This window comes from Scardinius erythrophthalmus (genome assembly GCF_964197995.2).
Source record: "Scardinius erythrophthalmus genome assembly, chromosome: 14".
In the NCBI taxonomy this organism is placed as follows: Eukaryota; Metazoa; Chordata; class Actinopteri; order Cypriniformes; family Leuciscidae; genus Scardinius; species Scardinius erythrophthalmus.
In genome coordinates, this window is record NC_138234.1 from 11,253,234 (window position 1) to 11,274,705 (window position 21,472).

The 21,472-nt window shown below is 39.4% G+C and overlaps 1 protein-coding gene across 1 annotated transcript in view; it reads left to right on the plus strand.

Annotated features, from left to right (window-relative positions):
• Window positions 1-2,792: 2,792 nt before the first annotated feature.
• LOC308702127 (uncharacterized protein) overlaps window positions 2,793-21,472 on the plus strand; it is a gene marked incomplete at its 5' end in the record, with an annotated part of 37,669 nt that continues 18,989 nt past the window's right edge. Inside the window, 5 exons of the mRNA XM_081384795.1 lie at window positions 2,793-2,837; window positions 11,974-12,105; window positions 15,892-15,912; window positions 18,895-18,913; window positions 19,744-19,854. Coding sequence (XP_081240921.1) covers window positions 2,793-2,837; window positions 11,974-12,105; window positions 15,892-15,912; window positions 18,895-18,913; window positions 19,744-19,854 — 328 coding nt within the window. The remainder of the gene's footprint in view (window positions 2,838-11,973; window positions 12,106-15,891; window positions 15,913-18,894; window positions 18,914-19,743; window positions 19,855-21,472) is intronic.

Genomic DNA, 21,472 nt, shown 5'->3' on the forward strand with positions numbered 1-21,472 from the left:
TTCTGCTCAACAGAGAAACCACTTTACAACACACCGGTGATACTGAACCCATCAATGCTGATGTTTGACAAAAAGGTCTCAAATAACAGATATTGAAATATGAAAATATATACCTTGTGTGCATATGCATCATGATCTTACAGTATATACTCATGCAGTGATCGTGCAGTTCAGCAGTGCTACTTTCAGTAGTTTTTTCCAGCTGTGACACTATTCTTGATACCTTTGTTTCATATAAAGGTCATCCTGTTTTTTTCTGCCAATGTTTTGGAGATTATTTTAAAGGGGTGGTAAAATGCCCTTTTCACAAGATGTAAAATATATCTATGATGTCCCCAGTGTGTGTGTGTGAAGTTTTAGCGCAAAATACCCCACATATATTTTTATATAGCAAGTTAAAGTTGTCACTTTTTGAGGGTTTGCAAAAACGCACCGTTTTGTGCCTGGCCCTTTAAATGCAAATGAGCTGCTGCAGAGGGCGGGGTTTCAAGAGCTCGTGTGTTAGCAGCTGCTATTACCTCATGCAGACACACTAAAATGACAAAAACTGTTCTGCCTTTAATGTTAAAACAGAGTCAGACAAAGATGGAGAGACTAAAGAAGAAGTGAAAACATGTAGCATGCAACAGGACGTCTCTGAATGGTTAGTTGATTAATTTATGTTGCTGATGTGGAGTTAACTATCTTCAATTAAGATATTCTGTCATGATAAATCTATAAATCGCTCATATAGGAACTGTTGTGAGATGCACACAGAGGGACTTTCTATTGCACGTGAAAAGATGGATGCTAAAGTTTGAGCTGACTCACAAATGTACTCTTATACAACAACTTTTCCTCTTCTCAACCCCGTGTTCCCGGGGGCGGGGTTTATGTAAATTCTAGGGTTAGTGATTTCACTAACCCGGGAGGAATGTCGTGTAGTCCCTACCAGCCGTTTGTTGTAGTCCTTTTCTTTAAAAGCAAATATCTTCCTTTGCTTTGAACTTTGAGCGTTGTAACTTCGCAGATGTTGTTTATGCTCAAACAGCAACATTACACACTAACTAAAGTTAGAAAAGTGAAATCATAATCAACCACCCCTTTAAGAATAAATGCAATGTATGATTTACAATTTAAGTTTGATAGTTGTTAATAATTTACTTTGTTTTCATCAGTTTTGAGGAAAAACTAAGTAACACTGCTAAGAAACTTTTTTTTAGTAGCATTAGTGCTCCTGTCCACAGATAAAACAAATAATGTCAAAACTTAAATGAAATAGTTCTGTTTGGTGCATTATGACACTGGTGGGTGTGGCCACACGTCAAAGCAAAACTCACTCAAGGTGAAATATAGAAAAATATTTTAATTCCTAACTTAAACACTAAATGTAAACTGTACACACTATGAACATCACTGTACACACTGAAACTGCAAAGAATAAAATGTTTAAAAATGTGTCCGTTTTTTTGTAAGGCGTTTAAATATTGCTGGCCAACTTTGGCTGAATGTGTTTGATAAAGTGGGATTTAGATAAAGTTGGTGACCTTTAACCTTCAGTAATTATACTCAAATTCATTAAATAAATTGAGATTCACTGGTCATTCAGGTTTTTTTAGCCTATGTGTTGTTATATGCGTTGTAGTCACATGTTAATGTTGTGTTTATTTATGTTCTATCAGTCGATATGTTCTATGTTCTATCAGAATTTTACACATGAATTGAGTAATCTGGTGAATTTTACTCATGTTTTTGGGTTTGCTAAATATGCTGTTGAATATGTTTGTTTAATATATGTTACAAATTATGTGTTTTGAATTGGAGGAGAATCACTGGTGAAACATCTGCTATAATACTATAAACAAATAGTTTTAAATGTAGAAATAGGCCTTTTCCTATACATAATGGTGTAGTTAAATCTAACAGCCTCTGTACAGAGCAGAACCACTGAAAGATCTAAGACATTTTCTAAAATAACTGAAAATATTTTCGTCTGAAAAAAGATTGACATATGCATCTCGAACGGCTTGAGGGTGAGTAAATCATGGATTAAATATCATTTTTGGGCGAACTATCCCTTTATGAGGTATAAATTATAAGGAGAGATCAACCCCTAAGGCAGGGAATCCATGAGTCTCAGAGCCTCTGGAAATAAGCTGCATTTGAGTCTTTTAGTTCTGGCTTTAACGCTTCCTGAGGGGAGGGGATCGAAGAGTTTGTTTGCCGGGTGAGTGGGATCCTTCATAATACAGGATGCTCTGCTTCTGCACCTGCTGGTGTAAATGTCCTCAACAGAGGGAAGGCTGTTGAGGCCTAAAATGTATTCAGGGCATCGAGAAGAGATGGATCCTGAGGGCAAACAGCATCTCTTTTGCTGTACTCACGGATGCTCTTGATGCCCTTCCACCTGCTACGGGGGTCATTGGTGCAAAAGTGACCCTGTATTTTGTGTGCATACTTAACCTTTGCCCTCTTGATCCTGACCTCTAATTCCCTCTTCGCCGTTCTCAGTGAAAGTGCGTCTCCTGTCCTAAAGGCTAAGTCCCGTGCCTTCAGAAGACACTGCACCTCTCCATTCAGCCAGGGTTTCTGATTTGGACAGATGGTGATCTTCCTGGTAGTAGTTACATTATCAATACATTTACTGATGTAGCCACAAACAGATGATGCATATTCCTCCAGGTCCACCCCACCAACGCTGGTTGCCGCTTCTCTGAAGATCTGACAGTTGGTGCGCTCAAAGCAGTCCTGGAGCATGAAGTCAGCTCCACTTGGCAACACCGTGATGGCTTGGTGTCTTTCAGCAAAGGACGATGAGCAGGATTCAGCAGGATGGAAATGTGGTCAGAGAAGCCCAGGTGGGGGCAGGGCACCGCTCTGTATGCTTCCCGTCTGTTAGTATACACACGGTCCAGCATGTTGTTTCCCCGGGTTGCTATGGAGACATGCTGATGGAACCGGGGCAGAATATCCGTCTGTTGGCCACTCTGAGCCATATTCCCGAGCTCCTCACGAGACTCAGAACAAGACCTCGGTGTTGAACCGTCTGCTCTAGTAGTCAATGGACGGGAATGAGGATGCCCTGAAGACTCCATGGAGCTAGGACAGCATAGGGGATACAATACTAGGCCGAATGGAAGAATCCAGAACTGATGTGCTTTTCCCCCAAAAGCGGATCTCGGAAACTTCCTGTGATGGGGTTAGAAGGGAATGAGGAGTTAAGGAGCTTGTGGATCTATCACGACAGACCAGTCCTCGGAGCTGGTCTGACTGACAGTCGGTATCTTGAATCTGAACCCCCTCGGAGGTTGATCCACTACCATGAGATCCGAAACAAGGCCTAACTCCCCTCCCCTCACAGGAACTATGAAGTACCGGCTGTAGAACCCGGGCTCCCGTAACCAAGGAAGAGCCCACTTTGAGGTTTCCTGTGTTAAGAGGGACTAGACTTCCTGTTCCAAGAACCGACCCTGCTCGGGGCTGGCCGACATGTGAACCACCCTTAGTAGAGAATATTTGTATATTAGCTCCACTGTAAGCAGGACCCCCTAGGCTATATTTTGAAGACCCCTCGGGGTGTCTAAATATGCCATTATGGGGATCAGTCCCTCGAGACTGGCCTCGGCTATAAATTTCCGAATGGCTTCGGTCACCTGAAGCAGCTAACTGGCAGGAACTAACCAAAATATGCTCTCTACAGACCTCCTGAGAGGCGGCGAACTCGACAGGGCTGCAACGTTTTCGGGCAGATACTGCGATTTGTGTTCGCTGGAAGCCGATGTGTCCCGAAGCGCCATCGGCGGCGGGAAGCAAACATCGATTTCCTAAGGGCTGCATAAGGGGTCGAGACTCCTGTACTCGCTCTCCTGGGGGAACGCCCATAAGGGTCCGCGTGTTACGACAAGACCTCTTAGTTGAAGCCATCTTAGCCCGAGAGACAGTCCTCAGACCTGTCTTCGGTATAGAGGGCTTCATGCGAAAATGTTTATTCTGGCCCCAAGCCTTATACGGGGGGGCACGAGAGGAAACCTTCTCAAAATATAAGGAGCTGGCGGCTGTCCCATGAGTCTGCCCCTGGCAGCAACCCCATGAGACCTGGACTGACAACTGGGGATAGCTGATTGTCGCTCTGCCTCCTGAAGCCTCTCGACAACGGTTCTTGCCGCGTCGCCAAAGAGGCCAGAAGGCGAAAGGGGGGCATCAAGAAGGAAAGCCCTGTCTTTCTCCCCGATCCCCAAGCGATTAATCCATAAATGTCTCTCTGAGATGACTAGTGCTGCCATAGAACGGCCAATTGCACGGGCCGTCTCTTTAATAATACGGAGAGATAAGTCAGCTACTCTATGAAATTCAGTAATACCGTTGAGTGAGACCTCCCAGTTATCATCCACCTCTTTGAGGAGGTCAGCCTGGTATGCCTGTAATAACCCCATCGTGTGTAGGCATGCACCGGCTCGACCCACCGCTATATATGCTTTCCCTAACAAATTCGATGTACAAGATTTGGAGGGAAGTGTCTGAGCTATGTCGCATATGACGCAATGTCGGGGAGAAAATATTTAGCTAAATATTCCTCAACCCAAGGCATCACCTCATAACCATTCTCATTAGATTCCCTAATGGATGAGTAAATATATACATTGTCCAATAATTGAGATGAACATGGATTTTTCCACGATCTTGATACCTCAGTATGGAGATCAGTGAAAAAGGGAAGGCTCTGACACGAAGATTGTGACTGGGTCTGCAGGAAGCGCTCATCCATTTTATTTTTCTTAGTCGCTTCCTGCTTATTATATGGCCATTCAACATTTTATTTAACCACTGCCCTGGTTAAAACCTCCAGCAACTCCTCAATAACGGGAATATGGAGTGGCGAATCCCCATATCCACGTGATTCAGTGTTGATAATATCTAACTCCTCGGAGCCAGATAAATCAAACGTTGTGTCTTTAACACAGTCGGAAGAAGCCGCACCGCGGGCTTCCAAACCGTGCGTGAGACCAGTGGAGCTGGTTAATAAACACTGAGAAAGGGTCGCAACCGTCTCAGTATTATATGCCAGGGTCATTTTATAGCTTCCGGATCACCGTCACATGCAACGTCACGAGTGACGAAAGACACAGCACCAATCAAGATTGGAATAGTTCCATTACAGACTTCAGACGCGTCATGCCGAGGGCATTCCCCAAAGCATCGAGTATCGATGCAGCGGGAGTTCCCTTACGAAAGAGAACACTAAAGAAGAAGGGTGCCAACCTGATGACCCAAATGAAGTGATTACCCCCCACTCAAGATGTTAAGAAAGTGCTGATTATTTTAAGGGATTGCACTAAAGTATCAAGTCCTATACGCTCAACACACAGTTGAATGGCTAGTTAATTTGAGTAAAGGTCAAAAGTTGAGGTCCTTTGATATGTTTGATACTTGATATTTTTATGCATTAATCATTAGTTGTATGATATTTATATGATATTGAACTGATTAATGGCTCCAACTGGTGTGTTTTTGAAGAACAGCATCATCACTGTGAACTCAACAGGAAACACTATTATAGTGATGATATGTGTGACCCATCAGGATGTGCGTCCAACACTGTATTGTTGGATTTTAACATTCCTTAAAGGGTAAATATCATTTAAGTGCTATAATCTGGTCCCCGGGGGCATCTACCAACCCAGAAAACGTGAAAATTGACTTGTGTAAAAGTAAAAAATGACGGTACATGCAAGTCGATGAGATGAATCAATGTAACTCCACAACAACTACATAAATGTATCCACTAACCATTCAGAAATGTCCAGGTGCGTCTAAAAGTTAAACCTCTTCCTGAGTCTCTCTGTAAGGCTGCACTCGCTACTGGTTATCTCTGAGATTTTGGATAAGTGAGATTATTTGTGTGTTTTGTCATTGCTGGAGAATCCGAAGCTTGTGTAAAGGATCAACACACTTCTGAACGGAGGCGAGGAGCAGCAGCTCATTTACATTTAAAGGGACACACGCGAAAATGGCACGTTTTTGCTCACACCCAAAAAAGGGCAAATTTAATCAGCTGCAATACCTGATCTGTGGGGTATTTTGAGCTGAAATGTCAAAGACACATTCTGGGAACACAGAGTATAGTGTTACGTTTGTGACGTAATGCAGCTATGTTTTGTCTGTTGTGGTTTCTGCTGTCTTCTCCTCCCTTCTCCTCCTTTAGGATTGGTCCTGGACATAATGAGAAGCTACTGCTGGTTGGACCAGAGAAGAGGCCTGGACTATAAATTCCCAAGAATTCCTCTGAATGGAGCTCTCTTCCTCTTTGACTGCACTTGTTGTTGTACTGTGTGTTAGCTGGTGAACATGTAGCATAATAGATTGTGATTGCTGTGCTCCTTTGTATGTTAACAGAGTGCTGTTAGCCACTTGTAATCTGTTCCTAAAAACATCAAGGCCTTAACGATCCCACCTGTAAAAGTGTACTTGTTGTGTGAAGCAGTAGGGGGTGAGTGCCTTGTTTTTCTTTGTAGGCCAAAAGGCCGTTACTTTTTCTCCCGTTTTGGTTAAATAAGGAGATAGGGTACGTTATTGTGTGTTTTGTTTCTTTCATTTTATGATTCATAGGGAAGTTAGTTTTTTTGTGGGAGAGTAAATTTCTGTTTGTTTATTGTTTTGGCATTAGCTCACCCCTGAAGATTTTTGCTTCAAATCTTTTCTTTGTTTGTTTGTTTGATTCTTTCTTTTCAAGAGATTGTTTTGTAAAAATTTGAAGTACACCGCTCTGAAGACAAACAAGAGAGCAAGAAAAGACAATAAAAAAAGTCTAACTAAAAGTATTGTTTCGTTGTTTGTTACATCCCTGACCTAGACCAGGGATCGTAACATAAATAACGAAACAATACTTTTAGTTAGACTTTTTATTTTATTTTTTATTGTCTTTTCTTGCTTTCTTGTTAGTCTGTGTTTCTGGTGTTTGTGATGGTCAGAGATCCAGTCTGATGATCCAGCTTCAGTCTGTAAATGTAACATATGCAAACAAACAGCAGAAGATCATCATCGATTCATACTTTCACTCTCAGACAAACATGTCTCATGATCTTGAACAACTTAATGCACATTCAACTCACATCCTGATTTCTAAGCATCACAGTACAATCTCTAGAATGTAAATGTTTTATTCTTTACCAAATTGAAATAAAATTGTTTTTTTTTTTAAACAAAAGAATAAATAACTTTTACAGATTAAACTTGTGAATGGCAGTGTTAAATATCATTGTGTTTTCCTGTCTCTGTGTGAAACAGTTTCTCATCGTGTTTCTGTAGATTAAAGTTTAAAGCTGTTCGTATAAGCAGGACAGGAAGAAACTCCTCACCTACAAACACAAACACAAACACACACAATGTCCGTCCAACCAAATGATCAAACCACAAAAGAAGACAGAAATAACCCACAACAGGTTTCAGTTTGAGTCAGAAGCTGAATGTCAGTAAAACTATGAGATCAGATACGCTTTTAACTTTGTACTTTATTTTTATTCATACACTAAATTTAAGAACTGAATAAATATATACGCAACCATTTTAAAATAAGTTATGCTCTTAGCCATTTAACACAGTTACAACTACTTTTCAAAAAGTATGTTAAATGATAAACATAAAGAATATCTCACCCATTAAGAACAGTTTAATTCTTGATAAGGCCAGATAAACTATAACATTATTTCATGTGCAAATGCAGCGAGTGAAACTAGGAGGGCCAAACTGTGTCGTGGGAGGATTCACACATATAGACTGAGTGTTTCCAGTGGATAGTTTCATCACACACTGAACTACTTAATAAAATGTTTCACACGTTTTTCACATGCGTTTTGTTCTGTCTGTGCTGGTGCCGTTTGATTGGTAAGTTATAAAAACATTTTTATGTTTTGATGGTGATACAGTGGCTGCTACACACTCAGAAAAAAAGGTACAAAAGCTGTCACTGAGGTGACACACTTTCAAAAGTGATATAATAACTTAAGTACTAATATGTACCCTTAAGATACTAATAGGCATCCTTTAGGGATTAATAAGTGAAAGGGTCTCGCTCCAGTCACAGCTTTTGTACCTTTTTTCCTGACAGTATCTGTTCAAATGAGATTATTTTCATCTACTGTTATGTGTGAAATTAATCATGAATATTGTGAAATCTACTAACCTTGTATTCAGTCTCTGTTCAGAATTTTAAACTGAAATTTTCTGCCATAAAGTTGGACATTTTAACATGGCTCTCTTTTGGAGCCTGTCCCTAGTGGCCAGACAATGAATTGCTGTTTTAGTCACTTCTGTGTTGGATTCAGGAGAGAGACAGGAAGGTCGCCAAGATCACTTGGTGAAAACACACAGGCTGCATCCGAAATTTGAAAAATCACAGACAGGATAGGGAGGTAGGAAGGTAACAAGGCCCGAATCCAATGGCCGTGTCATTTTCCTGTCTTCATCCTTCATCCGATTGATTTTTGAAGGCAGCATAGATGTATCCTTCACTGGCTTTGATATCCCACAATCCTCTGCATTCCTTTCTGTGACAGTTAAATAAAGAAGGCGTTTGAAATTTGAGGTTGGAGGTCAGTTTGTGTGTAAAGTGTACATTTTGACCAACTTTTCCCTCTTTTGATGACATTTCTAGCGAGAAGTTAGTATTGTAGTAATCAAAATATTCAATTTGTTGTCACCAAAGCTCTCTCTATTTTGTCATCAATCATTAAATCGTTATGCTGCCTCTGAAATCAGTTTGGTGAGGTATCTTTATGTGTAAACGCTGTCTGCTAGGTCATTGTCTGACAGGGCAGGGAGGCAACAAGTCACTGTCTAGGTTTTCAGATGCAGCCACAGTTTGTAGCCTATATATTTACAACACTAACTAACTCTATGAACATGGAAAACAGTGATAAATCGACCTCTCAACCTTATAACTATAAGAGGAAATCCAACGCAACGTTGAGGGGACCAAACGAAACATGATCAGTTAGCGACACTGGATATCAACCACACAGGAAATGCTAAGACTTTTTCATATACTGTCTACTTTCTTTGTATAACAGTTCTATCTAATAATAACGTATTAGTCATGGCTTTTAAACAGATTGTAAACTAAAGACGGAGAATAAGAGTGCTGTGTTATCAGGCTCTGGTGTTCTCAGCGCTGTCAAAATAAAAGTCACAACAACAAGCGCAGGGAACCACCCTTATGGATTGGGTGCCAATTGCCCTATAGCTTTGGGAACATTTAGTACTCGGGGAACTATTTTCTAGAACTACCTGGTGTGAGAGCGCCTAATACGTACTAATATGCACCCCCTAAATAAGGTACCATTTGAAACTTTTTGTACCTTACAAAAAGCAAGTTAAATGACAAAAATAAGGAATATATTGACTATTAAGAACAGTTAAAGTTGAGATGAACTATAATAGTACATCATGAAAATGCGGGGTTGTGAAACTACGAGGGTCAAACTGTGTCGTGGGAGGATTCACACACCACATCAACACTTCTGTGTGTTTAGCAGGTATTTTTATAAGATCAGACTGAACAACGTCTAATCTGTATGTACCAGACGAATCACGAATATTGGGAAATGTCTCTGCATCTCTACAGTGAATGTACATATATTTCTGTAAATCTCTGTTTTCTTAATCTTCAAATACAAATACATTTTTAATGATTCACATCAGAAGTGTATCCACAAATAAACTTGCACATTCAATCTGCAATAATTATCAGGTATTTGTTTTTAATAAATATGTAACTTTATACATTGATTCTGAATTGCGTTCCTTCACATTAAAGAACAGGGTCAAAGTTAATCTTAAAGGAGAACTCCGGTCAATTTTAACATTGAGCTCATTTTTTTGTACATTTGGAGTGCTGTCAATACAGAGAACAACGACAAAAATCGGTGTTGCCTACACCGAGTTATTCTATTTTTAAAATTGGCACCCTGTTGACTTCAATGGGGCAAGTACTAAACCTGCTTTTAGCCTCTTAACATCCTTGATGTGTCATACAAGTGCACAGAATATGTGAGTGATTCCTTCAGAGTGAACACGAGCACAAATACCTGTGTTTATGGTGCGTTCAAGTCATCTCGTATAGATCGTATTTACGAGTTGAATGCACATGAACGCCACCACAATGTCGTAAATACCAGTGGGGAGCTCGGGATTTTCTTTAAGCCCCGATCTGTACGAGTTGGGGGCGTGTCAGTGAGAAACATGGCGGAATCAATGAATGCAACGTCTGTAGTTGAGCAAAGTGATAGTAAAATATATCACAATACTTACAGGTATTGCAGTGACATTGTAAGGCTTTTTCATTTATAACAAAGTAAGCTCTCTGCACAAAATATGATATAGCCTACTTGTAATATAACAATTATATGTATATACTAATTATATAATGATACAGTTAATTTACATTGGCCTCATAAGTTAATTAAAAACATAAAAAGAAAAACACACCCGATGCGCATTCTTTGTTCTTCATTTTCTATAAGCAGAGTTAACAAAACTTGCTATATTTTCGTGTTATTCATTAAAAGAAGGTACACCACCATCTTGCTCCGACGAAACTGACTTGAACGCACCTCACGTCGTCAACACGACTTCCCACCTCGTACGTACGAAATTCCCAGGAGGACTTGAACGCACCATAACATCCTGTTTTCGGTTGAAGTCCAAAGTAGTCGATGGCCGAGTTCACGCGCATAGGTTTAGTTAGCTATGATCACGCGCGTGAACTCGGCAATCGACTACTTTGGACTTCAACCGAAAACAGGATGTAAACACAGGTATTTGCGCTGGCTTAAATAACATCATTTAATACATATCTTTCACATCTACTGCAGTCAGATTCACTCATGTTCACTCTGAAGGAATCACTCACATTTTCTGTGCACTTGTAATGACACATCAAGGATGTTAAGAGGCTAAAAGCAGGTTTAAAACTTGCCCCATTGAAGTCAACAGGGTGCAAATTTTTAAAATAGAATAACTCGGTGTAGGCAACACCGATTTTTGTCATTGTTCTCTGTATTGACAGAACTCCAAATGTACAAAAAAATGAGCTCAATGTTAAAATTGACCGGAGTTCTCCTTTAAAAGTAAACTCCTTTATGAAGGCGTATATGATATGTTGTTTTTGGAAACCTGTCCGCTTTGAGTTCATATCTGTAATTAATGCATTTATGTTTTTTACTATATTAAATAGCCTGTAATATTTAGAATGACAATACAATGTATTACGGCTTGTTGGATCATTTGCTTGTTTAATATTTATGGTACATCTGTACAAGTATGAATACAAGTATGTACAAGTATGAATAATAGTAATGATAATAATGATAATAATAATAATAATTAAAGCTGCAAGCAGCATTTATCGGGGTTCAAGCAGTTAAGGCCTTTAAGGCCTTTAAGCACACAAGCATCAAAAGACATTGAGTTTTATTTAGCAAGCATTTAACAACTGCCATCATAGATGAAAAAGTCAATTTACAGCCAATACAGGCAGTTTACCATAGGAAATATATGGTTTTAAAGAGCATCTTGCATGTAAAAAATTTTTTTAAATGAATATATAACCATGTATGAAAATACCATATGAAAAGATAATGCAGGATTTAAAATGTTTTAAAACGACATAAGGACACCAATTTAGTAGATAAAGTGAGCGTTTCTTTGCCTGCTCGTACAAATCGCTTTTTTTCAACATCGCGTCATTTTACGTCACACGAGGGAGACACGTGCTGTGCTCTGCCGCAGCTCAGTGCAGAATAGGCTGGTATTCAGTAAGAGCGGTCGTGAGTCAGTGTGTTTTCAGTAGGTTTTGTATTTCAATTTATCATCGTCATGGTAAATTTTTGTGTTTGTGGAGCTTGCAAAAACTCCAGCCTGTCAGGACATCGAGTCCACCGGTTTCCTAACAAGAAAAAGGACGGTGCTATCTTTCGTGCCTGGGTGCGGTTTGTGCAGGTGAAGAGACGGGATTTCTCTTCCGCGTCGGCTTCGGAAAACGCGGTCGTGTGTAGCGTTCACTTCAGTTCGGAGGATTATCGTCCCTGCGATATGATGGAGTTCAACATGGGATACCGAAGTAAGAACCGGGTGAGACTCAGAGCTGGTGCGGTTCCTTCAGTGCACGCATCTTCGGGTTCTCCTGCCGGATGTAGGCGCGAACACAACATCAACTGGCAAACGCAATGTAAGCGGAACGAAACTGAGCTACTCGTTGTTGTGTTTATGTGGACCGTTTATCAGTTTGGACCAGTGCAGCGCGAGCCTCATCAAGCAACACTGTAACTGCGAGATCCAGTAAATAAAGCATTTGAATTCGCCACTGAAGTAATAACATCGCTGCGAGATCTAGTGAGAAATATTCACATTTCTCCGTTATTAACGGATCAAACAGCGCTGACGTGGAAACCAGGAATAAACATTGTGCAATGAATGAACGAACTATCCAGTGTCCACAGATCAGCAACATTCACCATGGCTTTACTGTAGTAACACTAACTGCAACCATGGAAGTTTGGCATTTTCCACTAAGGCCCAGCTGTATGCATCCACCTCCCTGCGACACTGACTTTCCTCAGCTGTAAACATTGCCTCGCATTTCCCACACAAGCACCTATGGACCAAAAAAATTATCAGGAATAAATATCTCTCTGTCTCTCGATGAGAAACCGCTAAGTTATATCACGTAACGTTAGTCTGGGCGGATATTAATGAGCATGACAAACGCCTGATCAAAGCTTAGTTTCTGTTATTGTAAGTTCCAATATGTTCTGTCTAACATTAATCCTGGCCTGTCCCTGCTCTCTTGGCAGCCTAGCAGGCTCATAATTGTATGGCTGTGGTCAGGGTTCGAATTATGATTTCATCTTTGTGGGGGTCTCTTTAAAAAAAAAAAAAAAAAAAAAAAAAAAAAAGTAGCCTATGAGCAGACTTATAGCTTAATAATGTAATATAAAAATATAAAAATTTGTAAATATAATACAAATTTAATAAAAAAAAAAAAAGCGTTGGTAACACAATTCAATTTAAATAGTACATTTGGTTTAATTTGTCGTTTGATGAGGTCTAAGATGTTGTGAGTTGTAGAATTTTCACGTGAGTAAATTAATAGATCCGACAGGTTTAAGTGTATACTTAAGTGGTCCAGTGGTAGAACTTTTGCCAAGCGTGTCAGAGGTTCTGGGTTCGAATCCGTACTCATATATATATATTTTTTTTTCTTTTTATCAAATCCGATTATGTTTATCAGTGGTTGTATATCAGGCAGAGACAGACACGTTTGTGTGCATTTTGTTTTGTAATTTCACTGGAACGAATAGGGAGTCTCCACAACGGATTGAAATGAGTGAAGACTGTGCGCGAGCCACAAACAAACACAGTATCCGCGCTACTGATCGCAGCGGCAACGAGCACTTTGATCACTTGATTTAAGCATAAGGATGTAGTGTGATGACAATCTGAGTCCGAAGGAAAAAGTGCTTTATTTGTAATTGAAAATAATGGTGCTGATGATTTTTAGAGACCCCCACAGGTGTATGATTTTACTGCTTTCATGGGAGCTCATCCTCTCTCTATGGGAGCTCAGCTCCCACTGGCTCCCACGTAATTCGAACCCTGGCTGTGGTCCATCAACAATTTCCTCAGCGTCCGAAATGTCATTGCGATCCATTTTTCCCTGTTGTTTGAATCGACCGCTCTCCCTCGCGCTACGTCACGACTCTCGCCCGTCACGCCCATTTTCAGATGCGGAAGTAACATTTTCTCACAAAAACAACTCCAGAAGCCACTAGCGTATTTATAAAAAAAATTTTAAGAAAATCTAGTTCCTACATTATTTTTCTATACATTGACTTGTTGTGTCTTCTAACCTGCAAGATGCTCTTTAAAGCGTTTTTACAGTTATAGCACCTTTTGCCTAGTCTTCTTATAGTCTTGCCTGATCTCCACCACTTTTATTAGTAGTACTCAAAGTGTGCCCATATATATGTGTCAGATTTGTTGTAAATATTTAATTTTGATAAGGAGTTTAGACAATTATATCCAGTGGCGTAACGAGCCAACACCGGGCCCTTAAGTAGGATTATCAAGGCGGGCCCCTTGATGACGCAATTGATAACATTGATGACGCAATGTCCGCGAGTAGGCTACCATGAATAGGGCAGGATATGATCATACACAGCATATAAGAGATGAGATGACTAACAAAATCAGGAGTAGCCTACGCTCACCAAAAACAAAACAAAAAAACAATGGGGACAGCGCACTATAAAACATTGTTAGGCTTAAAGGGACAATAAGTAGCTTTTTAGGTAGGCCTATTTTATTATCTAAAATCAATATTTTTATTCATAAATATGCCCTCAATGGTGTACAAATACCTATGCCAATGATCAGACTAATCCTCGTAAACGAAGAATTTATTATCTTTATATACATGGGACGGGTAGGTCCACGGAGGCTTCCATGTAGTTCCGCCATCTTGAAAAACTATAATAGCAGAGAGGGACAAAAAGTACTAGGCCAACGCGTTTCCACAACGCGTTTCGTTCAGAGCCAGCGTCACATGACTGAAGCCAGCAGAAGCGGAGGAGCAGAGCAGTTGAGAGGCGCTTGTCACTGCCGCGGCAAGTTTAAAAGGCTGCACTGTACGGTTATTTATACACCGTTCATTCATACATACATATGAGTCACAGGATAAGGAGTCCTCGTCATCGAAAAAGTCCAAAATAGACCGTAAAAGGAAATGTGACCGGAGATTACAAAAACAAGGGTTAATGTCGGGATAGCTAATGCAGGAGAAAGCTTTCAAAAGAGATGCTGAAGTTGCCTGCTTTCTTCTCGACAGGTAAGTCAATGTTACGGTCTTAATTACAAGCTTTTTTTTTTCATTGCTTTGCTGTGAACTTTATTATATAGACAGTAGAACATTTATAGTTATATCTATTTATCTATTCTATTCATAGTAAGTTAAACAGGCTCTTTGATGAATATCAGCTATTGAGTAAAGTAACGTTAGAGAAGGCACAGATGATGATGATATCTAACAATGCACGTACTTAAAAAAATATAACGAATAAAGGCGGCATTACTGCTAACTACCATAGTTAATGTTTTTCACAGTCAGTAATTTATACTGTAATATTCTTTTTTTCGTTGATTCAAGTTTCAGTTTGTTTTAAATAACAAACCTGTTCACCCGAAAAAAAACTCGAAGTGCTATTATAAGACTTCCTGTCATAGCTTTTTGGTACATAACGGCAACCGTAGGTGCAACGCGCATTTGGAAAAGTGAGGCGCTGGAGAGCATTATTCGTTTGAATGCAAAATACAGTTTCACCACTAGATGGGAGAAATTCCCACTTAGTGTCCCTTTAAGTCCAAATACATGAAAAAGATGCTCTCTTACATTATAGCGGGATTTTCCGGGCTCTCTTATGTGCAACTAGCCTGGGTTTCCCCATGCTGCCTTGAGCGCAGCTGCTAGGCAGCCTGGATACCATGGACCAGATTTTCGCCTCAGCTAGGGAACCAATCACAGAACGGGGAGGGAGCAGCAAGACGATGACGACATAACCGCACGCGCGATCTGCTTGCAGTCGTCGAGATGGATGCTGTGGAGTTGAAGAAAATAATAGCTAGTGGAGATTGTAAAGTTGTCGACAATACGTCATCAAAAATCAAGTCCAGTGTGTGGGAGAAATTTGGAGTTATATGAAGAAAATATTGTGAAAGGCTTTGCTGCAAACATTTTCGTGTTGGATAGCCGCAAATGTGGAACTTCATCCCTGAGGAAGCACGCAGAAACTGTGGTAACAAAGCAGTTCTATCGAACGGTATTTTTCATATTTAACACTGTCAAGTATGTGTGGTGTGCAGGGCGTGTTTGAGGCCAAAATGGTCAGATGTAGGCTAGACGAAATTGCGTGGCATATAGTGTTGTAGCCGCGTCTGTTCGATTGGTAAAATGTTATAAGGCTACTCAGTTTTGTGGTAACGTTAGCCTTGTTCTTCATGTATCGGCCTTTTGACAGCTTCGGCTGAAGTTGGCCTTGTGTTAATTGTCGTGTAATAACTTCTGTATGACCTGGCAATAAACATTTTTGTAAGTGTGTCTGTCTAAACTGATTTTATTTCGGGTGCGGGTCGGGTGTCGGTTCTATTTTAAGCGGGTCGGGTGCAAATTTTAATTAGAGCTGCTGTTGGGAAACGGGTCGGGTGCTGTTTTAAGCACTGCGGGTACGGGCGGGTGCGGATTTACAAAATCGGACCCGTGCAGGACTCTGGTGTACACATAAATCTCTGACCCATCGTCGTCTTCTTCGTTGAATATCTGTTGCTCTACATACATCATCTGGTATAATTGAAACGATTGGCTATAAGCTACGTACAGGCGCATTTGATAAACATTTGTAGCGCCCAATAAACGGCTCTGGGCATTCGTAAACCACGCCTCAAATACGAGAAAATGAACATGTGGTTCCCAGACCACGTCTCAAAGAGAAAGAGGTCTGACGTTAGCCAGGCTAATGTGCAACTGCAAAGTTGTCGATTAGATCAGGATTGTGCGCACAGGCATTCTCAATTGACCCTTCGCAGGGAGTTTGATTGACAGGCGATCTGACTAATCATAATCCTCCATTTTGTCCAACAAAGCAGTCAGGAGAGTTAGTAGATTAACATAGGAGGATTTAAATTTGAAAAACAAAGTGTACTGACGTCTTAGCACTTTAAAACAACATTCCTTTTATGTTCATTCATGTTTATTTTAATGCTATAAATTAACTAGAAGGAAGAGATGATCGGCTCACAAGCAGCTTTAACTGAGCCTCGAGTCTACAGCTATCTGTCAGACACATTAAAGAGTCACAAAACAGTATTTATTGTTTAAATGTCTCTAAAAAATGACTACATTTGAAAGGTGAGACTTGTTTCATATCAAAAGTACTTGTCTGTCAGTGCACAGTCTTTTTTCTGATCCGCAATGTATTTTTCACTGCGTGAGAACTTGGTGTGGTGTGAGAGTGGCGTCGCTTGTCAGACATAGCAACAGTAACTAAAGTGGGCGGGTCTTTGCGACCGGTCATTGACAGTATGGACGGGGATTCGCCAGTCCCAATTCAAAACAAATTTCATCACAATCCATCATTTTTCGTTTCAAACATGTGAGAGCATCAAAATGATCCATGGGTGAAATTGATTGGATTTAATTAATTTTTTTGTCAGTTCCTATCATAATTTTAACATTTTGGCGTTATTGTTTAGCTATTTAACTATGTTTTCAAATTTCCTTTGTTTTTTTGTTGTTGTCTAGATCAGACTAACGGCTTTGAAGATAACCACAATTTTTTAAAGCTCTAAATGACACTTACAAAAACCATAAGGCGAAACCTGGCATGTTTGGTATTGTTGGACTCGGCAAGGATTCTTAGGAGGTCACTCCTGTGAAAAAAACACGGGCTTCCTTGAAACTTCTAAGGCTCCTTCAAGGCTTTGTGCCAATGACGTATACGTAAACGAGTTTTTTGAGATACACCAATGTTCTCATAGACTATCATGGCACCTTGGACAAAGACACTGCATGCTTTTTTTCACTGTTATAGCACCACCAAGTGGCCAATTGTCATGATTTTTTTCATGTCAACTCAGATTGAGCTTATGAACATGTGTCCCAAGTTTAGTGAAAATATCTCATTCCGTTCACAAGTTATAACCATTTTACAGCGCCATCAAGTGGCCAATTGTCATGATTTTTTTTCACGTGACCTCAGAATGAGCTCATGAACATGTGTCCCAAGTTTTGCGAAAATATCTCTTTCCGTTCACAAGTTATAACCGTTTTATAGTGCCACCTAGTGGCCAATTGTTGAGATTTTTTTCAAGTGATCTCAGATTGAGCTCAGGAAGATGTGTCCCAAGTTTAGCAAAAAAATCTCTTTCCGTTCACAATTCATAACCGTTTTAGTAAAAGTGGCCCTGGTGCCATCAAAGATTTTGGTTCCCCTAATCAACCGTTAATTGAAATTTTGAATTTTTTGGATGATTATTGATTGTCAGACTCCAGAGAATATTCTTGCAGTGGTTTGGTTCCGATCGGGCGAAAAACCAAGGAGAAGTTCGCAAAAATAGGTTTTTCAAAAAAAAAGCAATTTACTCGAAATTGGCGCCTGAAGGGCGAGCAAATCGGAGATAGCCATTTTATCCGCCTCGACCCAAGGATTCCAACGATATAAGACACTTGATCCTGGGACAAGCGGTCTAAGAGTTATGAGCGATTTTGAACTTTTGGTTGCTGTAGCGCCACCTATGGGCCAATCGGGGTCATACTCTGTTAGGTTGTCCCAAATTGAGGCCTACCATCTGGCCAGGTTTCAAGTCTCTAGGCCTTACGGTTTGTCCTGCACGATGCGTTTTACGAATCCTTACAATTACAATAGGGTTTCAGCATTTCATGCTTGAACCCCTAATAATAATAATAAGTCTTGCATAAGAATAGTAGCATTAAGCCATTATCTCTAGACTGGCTCCGCTCTCCTATGTACTTCCGCTCAATTTAAATTTTCCTTCAGTATGATTTATGTAATCAATGTATGAGAGTCTGATAGAACCAGGCTAATTATCTCTCATTTTTTTCCATAAATGATGCTGCTCTATTAGTCCATTAATTGATACTGTAAATATTTATATTTTTTAACATGTTTATATTAATTTATAAGCAATTCATAAGCACTACTGCAATGTTTTCTCTCACTGCTTGATTCAGACAATCTCTCTTTAACGGTAGCGGTTAGAAGTTTACAGTAGCACATATCAAACGGTTGATATTTCAGGCTTTGTAAACCATCAGAAACATTAATCTGTGTAAATCTGTTTGTTCTCCAGGTGTGTTTGGTGATTCAGTGTCAGTGATGGAGGGAGATTCTTTCACTCTAAACACTGATGTTACTGAAATACGTGAAGATGATGATATACTGTGGACATTTGGAGCTGAAAACTATATTTTAGCTAAAATTAAAAAAAAGAAGCAAATCTTCTACACAAAAAATGGCACTGAGATATTCAGAGACAGACTGAAGCTGGATGATCAAACTGGATCTCTGACCATCACAAACACCACAACTGAACATACTGGAGTTTATCAACTAGATATAATTAGAGTGGAAAAATCATCAAAAACAATCATCATCGTTTCTGTCTATGGTGAGCAGAGATAATTTGTCCAAACGTTCACATGCTAATTTTATAGTGAGAAATAAAAGACACATTAAGTGACCGTTAACACACTAAACACCAACTCAACACAAAATTCACAATAACTAAAATAGACTGATTGATTGTTAATATTTCTTTCTATTCTCTCATGTTTTCCAGCTCGTCTGCCTGTTCCTGTCATCATCAGTAACTCTTCACACTGTTCTTCATCATCAAATTGTTCATTGGTGTGTTCATCAGTGTTGAATGTGTGTGATGCGACTCTCTCCTGGTACGCAGGAATCAGTGTATTGTCCAGCATCAGTGTGTGTGATCTCAGCATCAGTCTCTCTCTACCTCTGGAGGTGGAATATCAGGATAAAAACACCTACAGCTGTGTGCTGAACAATCCCATCAGCAACCAGACCACACATCTGGACATCAACACACTCTGTCACACATGTGCAGGTACCACAGCACTGATGATATATGTGATTATGTACAAATTCACTCACACTATAATGACTCTCTCTCCTTCAGTTCCTCCAGAGTCAGTGTCTCTGATAGTGTTGATCTCTGCTGCTGCTGCTGGATCTCTGATGATTGTAGCTGCAGTCATTGGGATCTTCTGTATCTGCAGGAAAAAATTAGGTAACAAGATCAAACAATTAATGTATATGTTGAAATATTTATCTTTTATAAGGCCAATTTCAATAGATTGAATGTTGTTTTTAACTTGTATGCATTATGTTATTGTTTATGCAGTTCGGACCCAGGAGAAAGACACTAATGATTCTGCATGGTATAAACCAAAAAGACGAAAAAGGGTAAGACCATTCATGCCTTTGTTGCAAGAACGTGTTGTCTGTTTGAATTTTTGTAATCAATATGCATCAGACATTCAGTAAACAGATGTATTGTATTTTTCCACAATAACAATAAAATATGATTAGATTCAATGATTAGTTCATCCAACAAAAAAGTCTTACAGGTGCCATTGCATGGATTATTCTATACCTGTATATATATTGTTATTATTATTATTATTATTATTATTTATTATTATAAAAAAAATTCTAATGGTAGTCTATAATGGGGTCCATCAACTGTCTGGTTATCAACATATTTTAAAATATCTTCTTTTGTATTCAACAGAAGACAGTAGCTCATACAGGTTTAGAACAATTTGAAGGTGTTCAGTTAAACGACAGAATTGTCATTTGTGGGGTGATCTAACTCTTTAAAGCTAGTGTGCTCCAAAACAATGACAAGATTAACATTTAGATGATATAAGTTCAAAACTTACCATCTCTCACTTCTGCCAATATTAATCAATGATTTTTGAAGACATCACTGCACTTCAGCTTCACATCAGATTTACTGTCCTATCAAATGCTCTCTAGAATCTGAAGTCCCGCCCCCAACATTAGTAACTGGGCTGAAATCAGTCACGTATTCACACAAGTATTATTTTCTACATGGTGAATGGCACACACGGTGCAATTGGGTCAAATTAAGTCTGGTTTCACTTTTTTATTTATTTAGCACAAAATCGCAAAGTATCCTTTCACCACACATAAGTGTTGCAGATTTATTAGTAAATAAGATTCTCATAGATGCAAAGCTCTGAATAAGCCTACTAGTTACAAGTGTGTGATTATCAGTGACAAAGCGATCGAACATCATTCACTTGGATAGGTTGATGACTTCTGCCGATACGGGACAGTGACTGATCAACAAGAGATCAAACTTATGCAAATGATGGGCGATACCCAGGTTAGGTCATAACAAGCTAGGTTAGGTCATTTAGGACCCACAGGTTAGGTCATAGGCTACAATCAATTAAAATGACTGTATATTGATTGATTGTATATTTTTTCTTGCAGAAATCAGAGGAGGGCGTGTATGAAAATTGATCAAAACAGTGATCAAATACAGCATCTCTGCCAGGATATTTTTCTTCTGACTCATCTAATCTTTCTTTCTTTCTTTCTTTCTTTCTTTCTTTCTTTCTTTCTTTCTTTCTTTCTTTCTTTCTTTTTTTTTTCTTTTACACATGCAATATAATAAGTACTATTGTTTAGTCTGCAGTTGTGTTGCTGTGTATTAGTTTAATTTAATGGTGCACAAATAACACAGCATCCAGAAGCTTAACTAAATGTTTTATATTTTGCTTAACATTAACACATGGAAACTTTATAAAAGTAATAAATAAAGTAAGAAGTAATTTATAAAATCACTGTTCTCCATCACTTGGTCTACACCTGTT